The sequence below is a fragment of the Cavia porcellus genome, unplaced genomic scaffold (genome assembly GCF_034190915.1).
Source record: "Cavia porcellus strain 051 isolate PalLab524CR breed Dunkin Hartley unplaced genomic scaffold, mCavPor4.1 scaffold_27, whole genome shotgun sequence".
NCBI lineage: Eukaryota > Metazoa > Chordata > Mammalia > Rodentia > Caviidae > Cavia > Cavia porcellus.
The window spans coordinates 49,530,961-49,544,008 of NW_026947510.1; the positions used below are offsets into that span (position 1 = coordinate 49,530,961).

At 39.6% G+C, this 13,048-nt stretch overlaps 1 protein-coding gene across 5 annotated transcripts in view; it reads right to left on the reverse strand.

The window, feature by feature from the left end:
- Positions 1 to 12,584, reverse strand: part of Kras (KRAS proto-oncogene, GTPase) — a 36,989-nt gene extending 24,405 nt beyond the window's left edge. For 3 of the 5 annotated variants that reach the window (XM_003470452.5, XM_003470451.5, XM_013153065.3), the window contains exons 1-2: positions 12,419 to 12,584; positions 8,492 to 8,613 (exon numbers count right to left, since the gene is read on the reverse strand). In XM_003470452.5, the coding sequence (XP_003470500.1) occupies positions 8,492 to 8,602 (111 nt within the window). In that variant the 5' untranslated portion in view covers positions 8,603 to 8,613; positions 12,419 to 12,584. Of the gene's footprint in view, positions 1 to 8,491; positions 8,614 to 9,845; positions 12,207 to 12,418 lie in introns of those variants that run through there. The other 2 variants (XM_013153066.3, XM_063238408.1) reach the window with 2 other exon arrangements.
- Between the last annotated feature and the right edge of the window lie 464 nt (positions 12,585 to 13,048).

Consider the following 13,048-nt stretch of genomic DNA (forward strand, 5'->3'; position numbering starts at 1 on the left):
TACAAGGAAGGACAGAACATGAACAAAGGCAGCGACAGCAGTATGGATGGAGGACATCGAACAGATCCGAGAGATACTGAAAGGGTGAAAGTGGCACAACTACCCTCATAAATTGCAACTCAGAATGCTGGTTGCCGCCACTGTAGAAAATGACTTTGCAGGTGCTCAAAGAGTTAAACAATGAGCTACGCTATAGCCCAGCAATTCTACGTATGTCTATTATCCAAGAAAACTGAAAATATACTGTTATATGACAGTATTATCCTGATAAAAGTACTGGGCATCTACATTTGGAATAATTTCTACAAAGCTGGTCAACATATTTCTTTCCAGAGAAAGAAAGCTAAAGCCACTAGTTGAGAAGGATTTCTGTTTTGATTAGGGAGCGAGGATATTACAGAGCTTACCCTCACGACAGCATTATCGATTAAGGGACTGGGGATTTAGCTCAGTGGTGCAAGCACCTGCCTTGCAAGTGCAAGGTCGAGAGTTTGATCCCTGGTACCAAAAAAAAAAAAAAAAAAAAAAAGGATTACTGATTTAAAAAGAGACCCTTTAAAAATAGGATAAAGACAAATGCTAGATAGTTAGAATTATGACAATACTGGACATTAATTTAGGACTTTTGCAAAACAGATTTTGAAAATAAAGAGGTTATAACCACACATCTCTAATCTGTTGGAATCACATGACATTCGTCCACAAATTACTGCTTGATGTCAAGTTAAGGATACAAGGCCAGAATGATCTTAGATCCAATCTTAATAATTACAGATGCCAATATAATTTTCATGTTTTATATACCCCTCAGTTATTCATTACTTGGCCTTGATGTCCATTTCCTTAATCCAAGAGTACATGTGCATTATTCAATTTGATATTTTAAAAAAGGAAAGTATGAAATAATTTAGTGGTATCTGCCACTTTAGTGGTCTTTTCTCTCTCTAAAATTAACATTTTCTTTTCCTCCACGCTCAATGTTTATTTTTAAAAAATAAAACACCAAAGAGAATGAAAGAGTATTTAAGTTTGCACAATGTGCTGTTGCCCAGCGTCTCTTACATAATAGACATTTTTCCAACGGCAAGTACACATAAATTTACCTAATCCTTTTAAACAACCTATAATCTGTATGGACAGATTATTTTACTGGAGTTGCAATTTATGAGGGTATTATTTTATGGACTAGTTTAATTATTTTTTATTTGTAGACATGTAGATTATTTCCCTTTCCTTGTGCTTGCAGGCAAGTGCTTAAGCCACTGAGCTAAATCCCTCGTCCCCTATTTCCCTTAAAAAAAAAAAATCACAATCAGCACTGCAGTAAACATTCCTGTACACACATTTTAATTAACTGTCCAAAGAGATCTTGGTGTAACTTCCTGAGAAGTGAACTACCTTGTCAAAAGACACGCAATTTAAATTCTATTTAAATTCAATTTAAGTGCAAATTTCTCCAGATTCTTTATTATTCTGATTTTAATAAACATGCAAGTATAAAATGTTAATGGCTGAATCTGCACTTTTTTTTTTTTGTGGTCTTTTTGAGACAAGAGTCTCATTATGCAGTTCAGGCTGACCTTGAGCTCACTTTGTAGGCCAGGGAGCCTCAAACTTGCAGATCCTCCTGCCTCAGCCTCCTGAGTACTGGGATTACAAGCATGCATGGCTTGAATCTGTAGCATTTATTTCTCTAGAGACAGGCTGTTTATATTTTTAGCTTGCTTCTCAATTGTATCTTTTTTTTTCTCAATTGTATCTTAATGTTCAATTTTTTCTTAATTTATATGTAAAATTGTTTCCTATTAATTGAACCAAATAGTTTTCCTATGTCTTACGTCTGTTAAAGTTGTCTTCATTTTTATGCATCCAAACAGCTTTTTTTTTCCTTTTTACACATATGGCCCCACTCAAATCCCACCCCATGATTAATTTGGGTTTTTTTTGGTACTGGGATTGAACTCACAACCCTGCGCTTGCCAGGCAAGCACTTAGGCCACTGAGCTAACTCCTCGGACCCCTGACATTAATTTTGAGACAAGGTCTTGCTAAATTGTCATCGAACTTGTAGTCCTCCTGTCTTAGCCTCCTAAGGTGCTGGGATTTCATGCACAACCACCACTTCATCCAGCTACCTCAGTCTTTTCATACTACTTCTAGAAGTAAGGAAACTAACTGTTAATTCACTCAACCTCTGCCACTTAAGGCAATAGGGCAAGAACCAAAATTTAACACTGCCGTCGCTGTGCATGGTGGCATGTGCCTGTAATCCCCACATTTGGGAGGCCGAGGCAAGAGGAATAATGCAAGTTTGAGGCCAGCCTGGGCTACAGAATTCAAGGCCAGACTGCATTACACAGTGAGACCCTTTCTGGAAAAAAATAAAATAAAATAAAACACAAAAAGACTGGCACTATCATCTTTGAGCATGAAATTTCACATTAAAATTCACCATAGAACCAACATATTTACTATGGTAAAAAGATAAAAAGGAAAGAAGCAAAGAATAACAAAATAGTAATTTTTTAATAATGTAAGTTTCCTAGCTCTGTGATGAAGAGACTCAAAGCAACAATACTCTAGTAGCAAAAAAATACACCTCACATCTAGATCCTGATTTCTGAATACAATCCCTATGGAAAGGAAGCAGGGCTCCCTGGATAGATGCTGGATGCAGGGTGGGGGTAGCAGAAGAACAGGTGAACCTGGAGCCATTGTGCCAGAAAAAGAAGAGCTGAAAAACTGATGAGGACATGTGAAACGGGGACAGAGGCCAGCCTAAAAGGGTTACTGCCCATAAAAGCAAATTTGAGCATGAAAATTACTAACTACAATAATGAACTTCAACACAGCGGATAAAATGAAACAGTTCATGAGTCTATGGTCATACAAATAAACATGAACAATAAACTTCTGTAAAGGGCCAGAGAGCAAACATTCTAGGGTTTTGGTCTCTGTTGTAAATTCTCGACTTGTTTGCTATAATGTGAAAGCAGCTTTTGACCAAATGTAAATGTAAGCATGATTATGCTCCAATAAAACTTTAATGAAACAAGACTAAAGGCAGCATAAAAATCTCTCTCAAGACTTAGAAGTTTAGAGGTAAAGGGTCTTAAAATGTATAACTTATTTTCAAAATAGCTCAGGAAAAATGACTATGCAGTTCATTAGTGTGTAGAGACTTATACAGCCACACAGATCTGGAGAAGCCATTACAGCAAATATTAACCAGGAAAACTAGTTGAAGGGTACGTTATGCATTATACTATTTTTCAACCACTGGGTTGAAGTTTTTCAAAGCAGAAAGTTAAAAAAGTTCTCTGATATTTGCTATGTCTCTCTTTAATCCTCTCAAATATTTTATCTTTTTTTGTTTTATTGTTTTGTCAAATCCATTTTATTTCAAGAAAAAAAGAACAAATACTTTTTATTCATTTCTACTAGTTTTATTATTTATGATTACAATAATGTAATTCATAATCTTAGGGACTATGAAACAATAATGGTAAAGAGATGAAGATAGCCAATGCTCTTCTAAAGTACAAAGCCTCAGGTCATTACTTATTATACTGGTCTTCAAAATGCATCTGAAACCTGTTAAGTTTCATAAAGGCAGAGCTCTGTCTGCCCCTCAATACGTATCCAGGGTACATAAAGATGACATGCTACAAAGTGAGCACTGACTAATATTTTCTAAATTAAGGAGTTTGCTGCATTGGTAAAACCAGAACCTTAGGAAACGCCAAACCATCAAAAATTTTTTTCTTTAAGTTTTTTGAGACAGGGTCTTATTGTGTAGTCAGTCCAGACTGGTCTTGAACTCACTATGTAGTCTAAGCAAACCTCAAATTCAAAGTGACCTTTTACCTTCAGCTTCCTGAGTGCTGGGATTACAGGCAAGTGCCACCACGCCTGGCCATAAAAATATTTTTGTTTTTCACTTATTTCCACTATCAACTTCCATTTATACATTACTAAAGCTTTGTGTTTACAAAATTCCAAGGTAAAATATTCCCAATAAATTTTAACATTGACACCTAAGTGCTTATTAAGTACTTATTCTTAATTGACCTATATGTAATACCTGAATTTTGAAGTATTCCAAAAAGTAGATGCTGCACAACTGATCGATAAGCCTAGAGAAATGTGCATAATGTGAACCTGCATAATTTGCCACTGTTGGATAAGCCTTTTCTGTAACATGCTGCAAGACTTGCGCCCTAATTAGCTATGGAGGGCACGCAAAGAGCTTCAGAGACACTACAGGTTTTGGTCCTTCTGACAAAATAAAGTCCGTGTTACCAATAGAGCCACTGTGTTCTCCTACACGACCACTTCCTTTCTTAGTTAAATACACAGTATTCACCTAATCAGGGAGACCTAACCAGTCCACACAAGAATCTTTATAGCAATATTAACAGAAAAATTAGTACTTGAAACTTTTCTTGAAAAATTATATAAAATAAGATTTTTAAATAAACTTGATATATTTACAAACTGATGTAACTACAGGTCATAATCACAGGTGAAAATAAGAAAACTATCCAAACTTAGTATTTCACTGATACTTTTTATAAAAGCAAACAAGTTGCCAGCAGAGGGCACTACTCACAAAAGGGGGGGAGAGCCGGCCATACCCTTGAAGAGGAAACAGGCCAGAAAACTGTTGTATCTCACTTTTAAAAGTCTTTTTAATACAACATAGACAAAGCTAAACTAATGTATATTAGTTTTACAAAAGGTAAAGTTTAAGCCTACATTATGCTTGAAAACTAATAAAATTTACCTTAGGGGCATGAATTTGACAACATAAGAGATCTTTAAAGCTACATGTCACACACACACAGATTTCATTCTCAGAACTACTAATACTGGGACCGGGTAGTTCTTTGGTGTGGAAGCTGTGCTGGGCATGGGAGCAAGTTTAACTGCATGACTGGACTCGACTGTATGGATGCTACCAGCAGCCCTCCCTCACCAGCTGTGGTAACCAAACCATCCCAGATCTAAAAAATGTTCCCTAAAGGGCAAGGGCACCAGCCCGTGGTTCATTGTTAAGTACAGCTTTCCTGATACTGCTCTTCTATATTGGCTTAACATTAGACTTTTTCACAATGTAATCTAAATACCTTATTCTGCAAATAAAATGCATTCTACAGTAACATGCAAACATAGAGAAACTGATAAACCCAGCCCAAAGAAACTGGTACCACCTAGCCCAAAACACTAAAGATGAAACAAATGGACCCAACTATGAATTCACTTTTCTTTGCTGAGAAACTGTTTCATCAAAGGGCATAATATAATACTAGAAATGAGTTATGAATACCACCTTAACATACAAATTTCGAGAGAACTGAAGCTGAGAAAAAGTACTTATTTTTTTATGAGTTGATTATGTGTGATGCTCAATATATATTAGCTAATGACTCATCTGATCTCTACAACTGCCTGTAGTTTTTTAAGATAAAATTTTTTTTCCCCATTCTATTCTACCTTTGGAAAACCTAACTTAAGACTGTGTTTTCATAATGTGATCTCTATACTATGAAAATGTATTTCTTGCCACCTTGCTATGAGTTTGTAATAATCTTGACTCACTAACAAGTTGTCATTACTTTTACACTTTAGTGGACTTCATCAAAGATAAAAATAAAACCTTCAGAAGTCCAAGAGATTGTCATGTGCATTTCCTTGATTCTAAACATCCTCTATTTGTTAATGACTAATTGTTGTTGTTGTTGTTTTTTTTTAAATTCGTTTTTGTTTTTAAGACAGGGTCTAGCTTGTAGTCCATGCTGGCCTGGAACTCACAGCAATCCTGCTACCTTGGCCTCCTAAATTCTAAGATTGCCGGCATGCACCATCACACCTGGCCATGCCTGTTTAGTTCTCTACTGTATCTTTACCATTAATTGGCTAAATTCAAATTTCAGTACAGTAATAATCTTAACTGATCTACAATAGTATTTTCTAGTTTTGAAAACGAGCCAATTTTTCACTTTAAAAAGTATACAAGGTATGGTGGAAATGTCACTTAACTTTTTTTTCAGAAAGTTTAAATTTAAATCCTACCACTTCGAAGAGAACCTCTCAGTGACCATTTTATCTATAAGATGAAAGGCCCAATGACTACCCTCACAGTGTAATTCAATGAAATTCTAAACACTAGAAAATACTATATTACTTGGTTTACATTTTTTACAAATTTCTTTATTTTGGGGGTTATGGAGACAGGCTCTCCCTGCATAGTTCAGGTGCCTTGAAGTCATCATGCTCCTCCCTTCAAGTGTATTCGCCAGGCCCAGCTATCCATTTTATTTTAATGTAGGAAAATGTCAAGTATCCCAAGTATGAAGTGTCTATGGCGTGTCTACTCTTTTCTCTGACATTATTTGCCAGTCAGAACCTAACATCAGCAGTGAAATCTCCTACCCTCCTTAACTTTTTCTCAGTAACAGTGTTGCCATGTCTGGCCCATCAATTCTACTAAACTGCTAAATTCTCTTGTCTTTCTTATAGTTGAATAGTACGAACTGAAGATGTCAGTTGTAACTTGGGTGATAAGTGATAATCTCAGACACCTGGCCTCAGGTGGCTACCCTACAGAGGGACTGTCACTCTCAAAATTCCCAAGTAATAGTGCTTCCCAGAGTTAAGTGTGGATTAGCAGAAAGCATAATCAGAGCTGTGAGTTTAAGTGTATAAAAATTTTCTACTTTCCCCCCAAACAATGGATTAACTACTGGCTTTGTCTATTCAGGATTTATAGTGCATTTTAACAACTCTGAGCAAGTAGTTTGCTAATGTATTTTATCACATTCATGCATTCATGACCTCATGTTACATGCATTCACACAGCACTCATGACCTCTGATAGGAAACAGAGCATGATGGAATTTCTCAGATTTTCAGGGAAGATGAAGAGCTGTTTTACTAAAATTATCTTCCAAGTCCCTCAAAAACATACATGCTTAATCTGCATTCTATCAAAAATTCTTTTTACACCTGATTTAAATGCAAGTGTATGCCAAATAAGCTTGGATTTGGACTACACGTTGAAATGGGTGAACTATTTTTTCCTCAAAAACCCAAAACTGCAGTATAGCACAGAATTGTCAGAATTAAATACGGGATATAGAGACTCTTAAATAGGAGGTCAACTTTAACTAGATTGTTCTCTTTACTAATGCAAATTCTTAAACTTGGAAACCAAATAAAGTTGGCTCTTCGTTTAAATCAAAGATTTGCAAACAGGCATTATTCCTCCATTTTTTTTAGTACTACCAAAATACTTGATATTTCCTTATGGACAGTAATCTAATCAATCCACAAAGCTCTAAAGTGCATAAACATTTTCCCAGGGCCACTCAAGCCTCAGAACCCAACTCAGTGCAAAGTGTTTCTTCAAAGCATTACACAGCACAAACCTAAACAGGGAACTCTGACTTGTTCTAGATTCCACAGCTTGGGATTTAATAGAAAGATCAGCAAACTCTTCAGGACAGATTTTTAAAATTAGTACGTCAGAATAAAAATAAAAGCTGGGATTCATTTAGCACAACTAGGGCAAAGATGTCTAAGAAATAATTTAAGAACCTAAGGGTGTGTCATAAAAAAGGTGATATATTTATTTCTACATCATCACTGATGATAAATTTAACATGAAGATTTGGATTATTCATAAAATGTCAATAACTACCTTCTGAAAATGAGCTAACAAGACAGTTAATGAAATCTCCTGCAGTTCTTTGGGATTAAATAAATTCTTATCAACTGAGGACATTCTGAGTCAAATAAAATCTACCTGAATTCTCAAGGTCTCTTTTAGGTCTTTATTGTACCAATTTGCTACTAGCTTTTATTTTGCTAATTTCCATGAAACTAACACTCTGAAAATAATATATATTTTCTTGAGTAAAGTAAAAAAGGACTACAAAATAAGGGTAAGGATTGATTGTAGTACTTTTATATAATCACATTTTAGACAAAGAACGAGCTTTTAAAAATGCATCAGGTAACTGCAGGTTCTCCACTGCTTTAAAATTGAGGAGAAATGCTAATTAAACAACCACCACCACCTATGATGACCAGTACGTTCAATCTAACTTTACGTGTGATCAAAATTCAAAGAAACCCAAACAATCGAAAGCTACATTTAAAGGATGACTTTTAGGTACAAATAAAATGAAAACTAACATATTTACCTCTTCAAAACTTTCATATACTTTTCCAATCCAAACACACATACACTGTTAAGAGTGAATTACACAGACCTGTACGTTCTCCTGAGAGAAGCAGGGCTCCTCCTCTCTATGCCTACATGTAACTTCAGTTACATTCTTGAAACCCAAGGACATTTCAGATAACTCAGTAACTTCCCCTAGAATTACTCAGGAAAAATAACTCAGGAACATGTTCAGAGAAACTTTTTCTTTTTGGCACCAGAATGAGCCTGCACAAGTAAAATGTACATTAAAACAAGGTTTACCTCTATTGTAGGATCATATTCATCCACAAAGTGATTCTGAATTAGCTGTATCGTCAAGGCACTCTTGCCTACGCCACCAGCTCCAACTACCACAAGTTTATATTCAGTCATTTTCAGCAGGCCTTATAACAAAAATAATAAAAATGTTACTAAGTCAGAACATGAGTTTAATACACTATCAATACTCTATTAATACCTTTTAGCACAAATTCTCCTTTACTTGGAAAACTGTAAGATACACTGAAATTCAATGATGAAAACCTCAGGTGACAACATATATGTACTGTAATGAATTACACTTCATTTACAAACTCCCTCATCAAAATTTAAGAAAAATGCCTAGAGAACACAGCGAGTTATTTTAGCTTATATTCAGGTCGTTTTATCTTCTAGCTTTGTGCAGCAGCTAATGGCTCTCAAAGGAACATATTGGGACTTCCTCAGTACAAGTCTCCAGTGCTCCACATCCTATAGACACCCACACAAACGTGTTGACAGCTATCCCCACTCCTGGCAGAATTCTTAGGTGATTTGGGCTTGTAAGAATCAGAGGTAGATATGCTGAAAGTTTCTTTGCTGGAGCTACGGACAACTTTTTTCTTTTTTTCCTGAGACAGAGTCTCACTATATATCCAGGCTGGCCTTGAACTCACTATGTAGCCCAGGCTGGTCTTAAACATGCAGCAATCCTCTTCCTCAGCCTCACAAGTACTGGAATTACAGACGTGTGCACCATGCTTGACTGGAAACTTTTTAAAAACATCATCACAGTTCTGGATAGATAGTAAGAATTACATGGGGTTCTAGGATCAAAGTTGGATTGTCATAGAGAAATGAAATGCGTGCTGAGAAAAACAAAGGTAAAAACCCAGAAAACTGAGAATTTTAGATTACTCAGTATAGGTGATCTGGCCATCAGTCACAATATGTATATTCCTATATTAGTGCTGCTAAACAGCTCTCTGTACAAGAAAAATGTAGTTAAACAAAATTTGCATATAAATACTTTTAATAAGGAAAAATTTTAAAGATACAAGTGTGCATTTCTGAGTAACCCACCCCTTCTGGTACATCATTTCTCAACAGGTACAATAAATACTGACAATTTTTCAGCTGACAATCACAAGAAAAAATACAGCACAGACTGTGCCTGGCAAGTGTGAGGTCCTGAATTTGATCCATGGTTAAAAAACAAAACAAAACAAAAACACCAAGATAGAAAATAAAACCTAATAGTTTTTAGTCAGCTACTTAAAACTTTTTTGAAATAAAACGAATACATTTAACCTTTTCCTTTTCCTCATGTGTAACATATAATTACAAATAAAGATCAAAATGCAGAAGAGTGACATACCCACTGGTCTGGCGTATGTAGTTCTAGATGGATGAATGTGTACATATTGCAAAAAACACTTAGCATGTGAAGCATCCCGTTCACTGCAGACCAAGAATTGTCCAATAGGCACGAAGAAAAAATAATGATAATTTGTTCCTCATCTAACTCCTGAGCTTCCTCAGAAACAGCACCACAGGCTAAAAAACTACTGTATCACACAGATCTGCAGGACAGCTCTTTACCCTGCTTGGTCCCACCTACCCTCACTGTTGCTTGCCTGGGGCTGCGACAAAGGTCACTGCATAGGTATCTTAACCAGTTTGGTACGTTTTATTCCAAATATAGGTCACAGCAAATGGACATGATAAGGAGAATGGAGAGATGAGAAGAATCACAAAAAACTATGTATTTTAACTCTCTGTAAGCCTTGCCCTCTCCCAGAAAAAAAAAAGTTTGAAAAGCCTCTAACTGCAATTCAGGAACCTCTTTTGGAGTTCCAAAAGGTCAAAATTGTTTCCATAATAATATTAAGATGTTCTTTAGCCTTTTCACTATCATTCTTTCACAAGCGTCTGGTAGAGTTTTCCAGACTGTGTGATCACAATAAATTAAATGCAGATGCAGATGTGACAATACAGATGTCTCCTATTAAAGTACATAATTAAACAGATTTGTTAAAGTGTGAAACAATGCCACCCTTCTCGCTAATTTTTGGTTTTCCTTTGGAAAAGTTATTTTTCATTAAAAACAAAATCACATTATCAAGTAATAGGCTTCTCATTTCTGTATCTAAATGAATCAATAAAATTTTAAAGTTTTTTCTGGTATGGTAAATATGAACAAGACCCCAAACAAATCAAACATTTTTGAGACCCTCTTTTAAGAACATAGAAGTCCTTAAAGATCAAAAAGTTTGCTGGTACAGGACAAACTGTAGACAAATACTCCACTGGAGTTAAATTGTACACGCATGTGTAAGCGAAGACACACACCTTCTGGTCTACTTATTCATGCAACGGTTGTTGCTGGGGGGAAAAACATTCTCGAATCAGGTTTTTAAAACCAAGTAATTTTAATCCACTACAAGGAACTGAGTTCCAAATGGTTACCTTCACCAATAGTTAGGAAAGGTAGTAAGGGGTACAACTTGGGACTAGAATCCAACCTTTTTGTTAAGGGGGAAAAATCACTTATTTTAAAATTGAATTACCATTTATCATTCATTTAAGTCAGATAAGCTTGTCGATGGCTACTGTCTCAAAGAAAAGACCAATATCATGCATATCTGATGTCTATTCTCTATTACAGGCAGGAGTAAGCCTTTTGGACCTTAGTCATTTAAAAGTGACACCATTCATACGGTTAATTCTGAGATGACTATTACAAACACAGTTTTCTCTTTATGATTTTTTGATGATATTTGCATTACAAGCATAACACAAACGTGTGACAACTAGAAAACACCTTTGTGCTTTTAATCCCTTGCTTTGCTGGCTATCGGTTTAGGAAGACTAGCTTAGGACTTTGGCTGTAACATGCACAGCTCTAAGAGCATTTATTTCATATAGTTAGCTGACTGATGGCTACAATTAACTCCTTTTTAAAGTCCATTTTAAAAACCGTGTGAGTACTGTTTTAGGATAGGAAATAAATCTGTAAGGAAGAAAATAATACAGAAGAGATGCAGGAGAGGACCAGAAAAGGCAAATTAAACTTCATAGTATTTTCACTATTGCTATCTGCATTTGACTTTAAGGGGGAAAAAAAAAGCCCCGCTTCTGCTCTTTGGGTTTTTCTTCCTGTGTTTTAACTTGACAAAGCAAAACAGACCTTCTGGGATTAACTTTTTCCTTTACACTGCAGGTCACAGGCTTTACGTGTAGGGTGTTGGCCACCTGTTCTTCTACCACCATCTCTACCTCCACCTCCTCCTTTGTGGCCACAGCAATGTCACCGCTCATACATGGGGGAGGGGAGCAGTTAGGAACTCGGAGGCTGATGCGTTTTTACCCCCTAATATAATAACCTCCTACAGGGGTCTTGGGCGCTTTCGGATGCCCCCTGGCCTCCGCAGCGCGACCTCCCCTCAGACCCACGCGTCCTCCTCCTCACTGGGAAGGAACACTGTCCGTCCGGCCTGCGCTCCAGGGAGAAGTTTACACCCGGTCCTAGGGATGCTGGATGCAGCGGTGAAGGCAGTAGCCCGGCGCCGGGCAGGCAAGAAAGGTGCGGGAGCAGCGACACGGAGGCCGGGGCGACGCGGGGGAGGGGAGGCGGGAGCGCGGCGGCCCCCCCACGCCCGGCCGAGGCCCTCGGGAGGAGGAAGGAAGGGGCTCCCCGTCCAGGAAGCAGCACCGCGCGGCCGCCTCCAGCCTCGCCCTCCTCAACCCCGCGTCGCCGCGTCCCCGCGCCGCCCCCTGCAGACTCCCCCAGGGCGCCCCGCCCGGATCGCCCGGGCCCGCGCTCCCGTCCGCCCGCCCGCCCCTTCCTCGCGGGACCCCTAATTCATTCACTCGCCGCCAGCCCCACCCGGCGCCGGGAGGAGGGTCGCGACGGCGACCGGGGCCCAGGAGGGGCGGTCCGCTCCCTACCTCTCTCCCGCACCTGGGAGCCGCCGAGCCTGTGGCCCCCGCCGCCGCCCTCAGTGCCCGCGTCGCGCTGGCTCCCGGTCCGAAATGGCGGGGGCCGGGAGGTCTGGCCGAGAAGCCACCACTACCACCACTGCCGCCCCTGCCACCGTCGCTGCTGCCTCCGCCGCCGCGGCCGACGCCTAGGGAAATCGAGCTCCGAGCGCACCGATGAGTTCGGGGCCGGGCGGCCACCGAGGGCAGAACTATCGATGCGTTCGGCGCTCGATTCCTCTCGCGGCGGCGGCGGCGGCGGCGGAGGGCGGTGTGGGAAGAGGGCGGGGAGGGAGGCTGGGGGCGCCGCCGCCGCGGAGGAGGAGAAAGAGGAGGAGGAGGCGGAGGAGGAGGAGCGGCGCTGGCTGGCTAGGGGAGAGGGGGTGGCCCGGGCGGCGGAGCCTGGGGAGCCGGGCGGCGCCTCGGCGGAGGAGGGGCTGCGGACCCACGCGGCCGCCTTACCCCGGGGCCGCCGAAAGGGCGGGCGCGACCCCGCTGCAGCCCGGAGGGTCCCGCCGCCCGGGCGCGTGCGCGTCCATGCTCGGAGATAAACGAGCTGTCATCAGGCGAGTGAAGCGACAGCCGTGGCTTCAGGGAGAG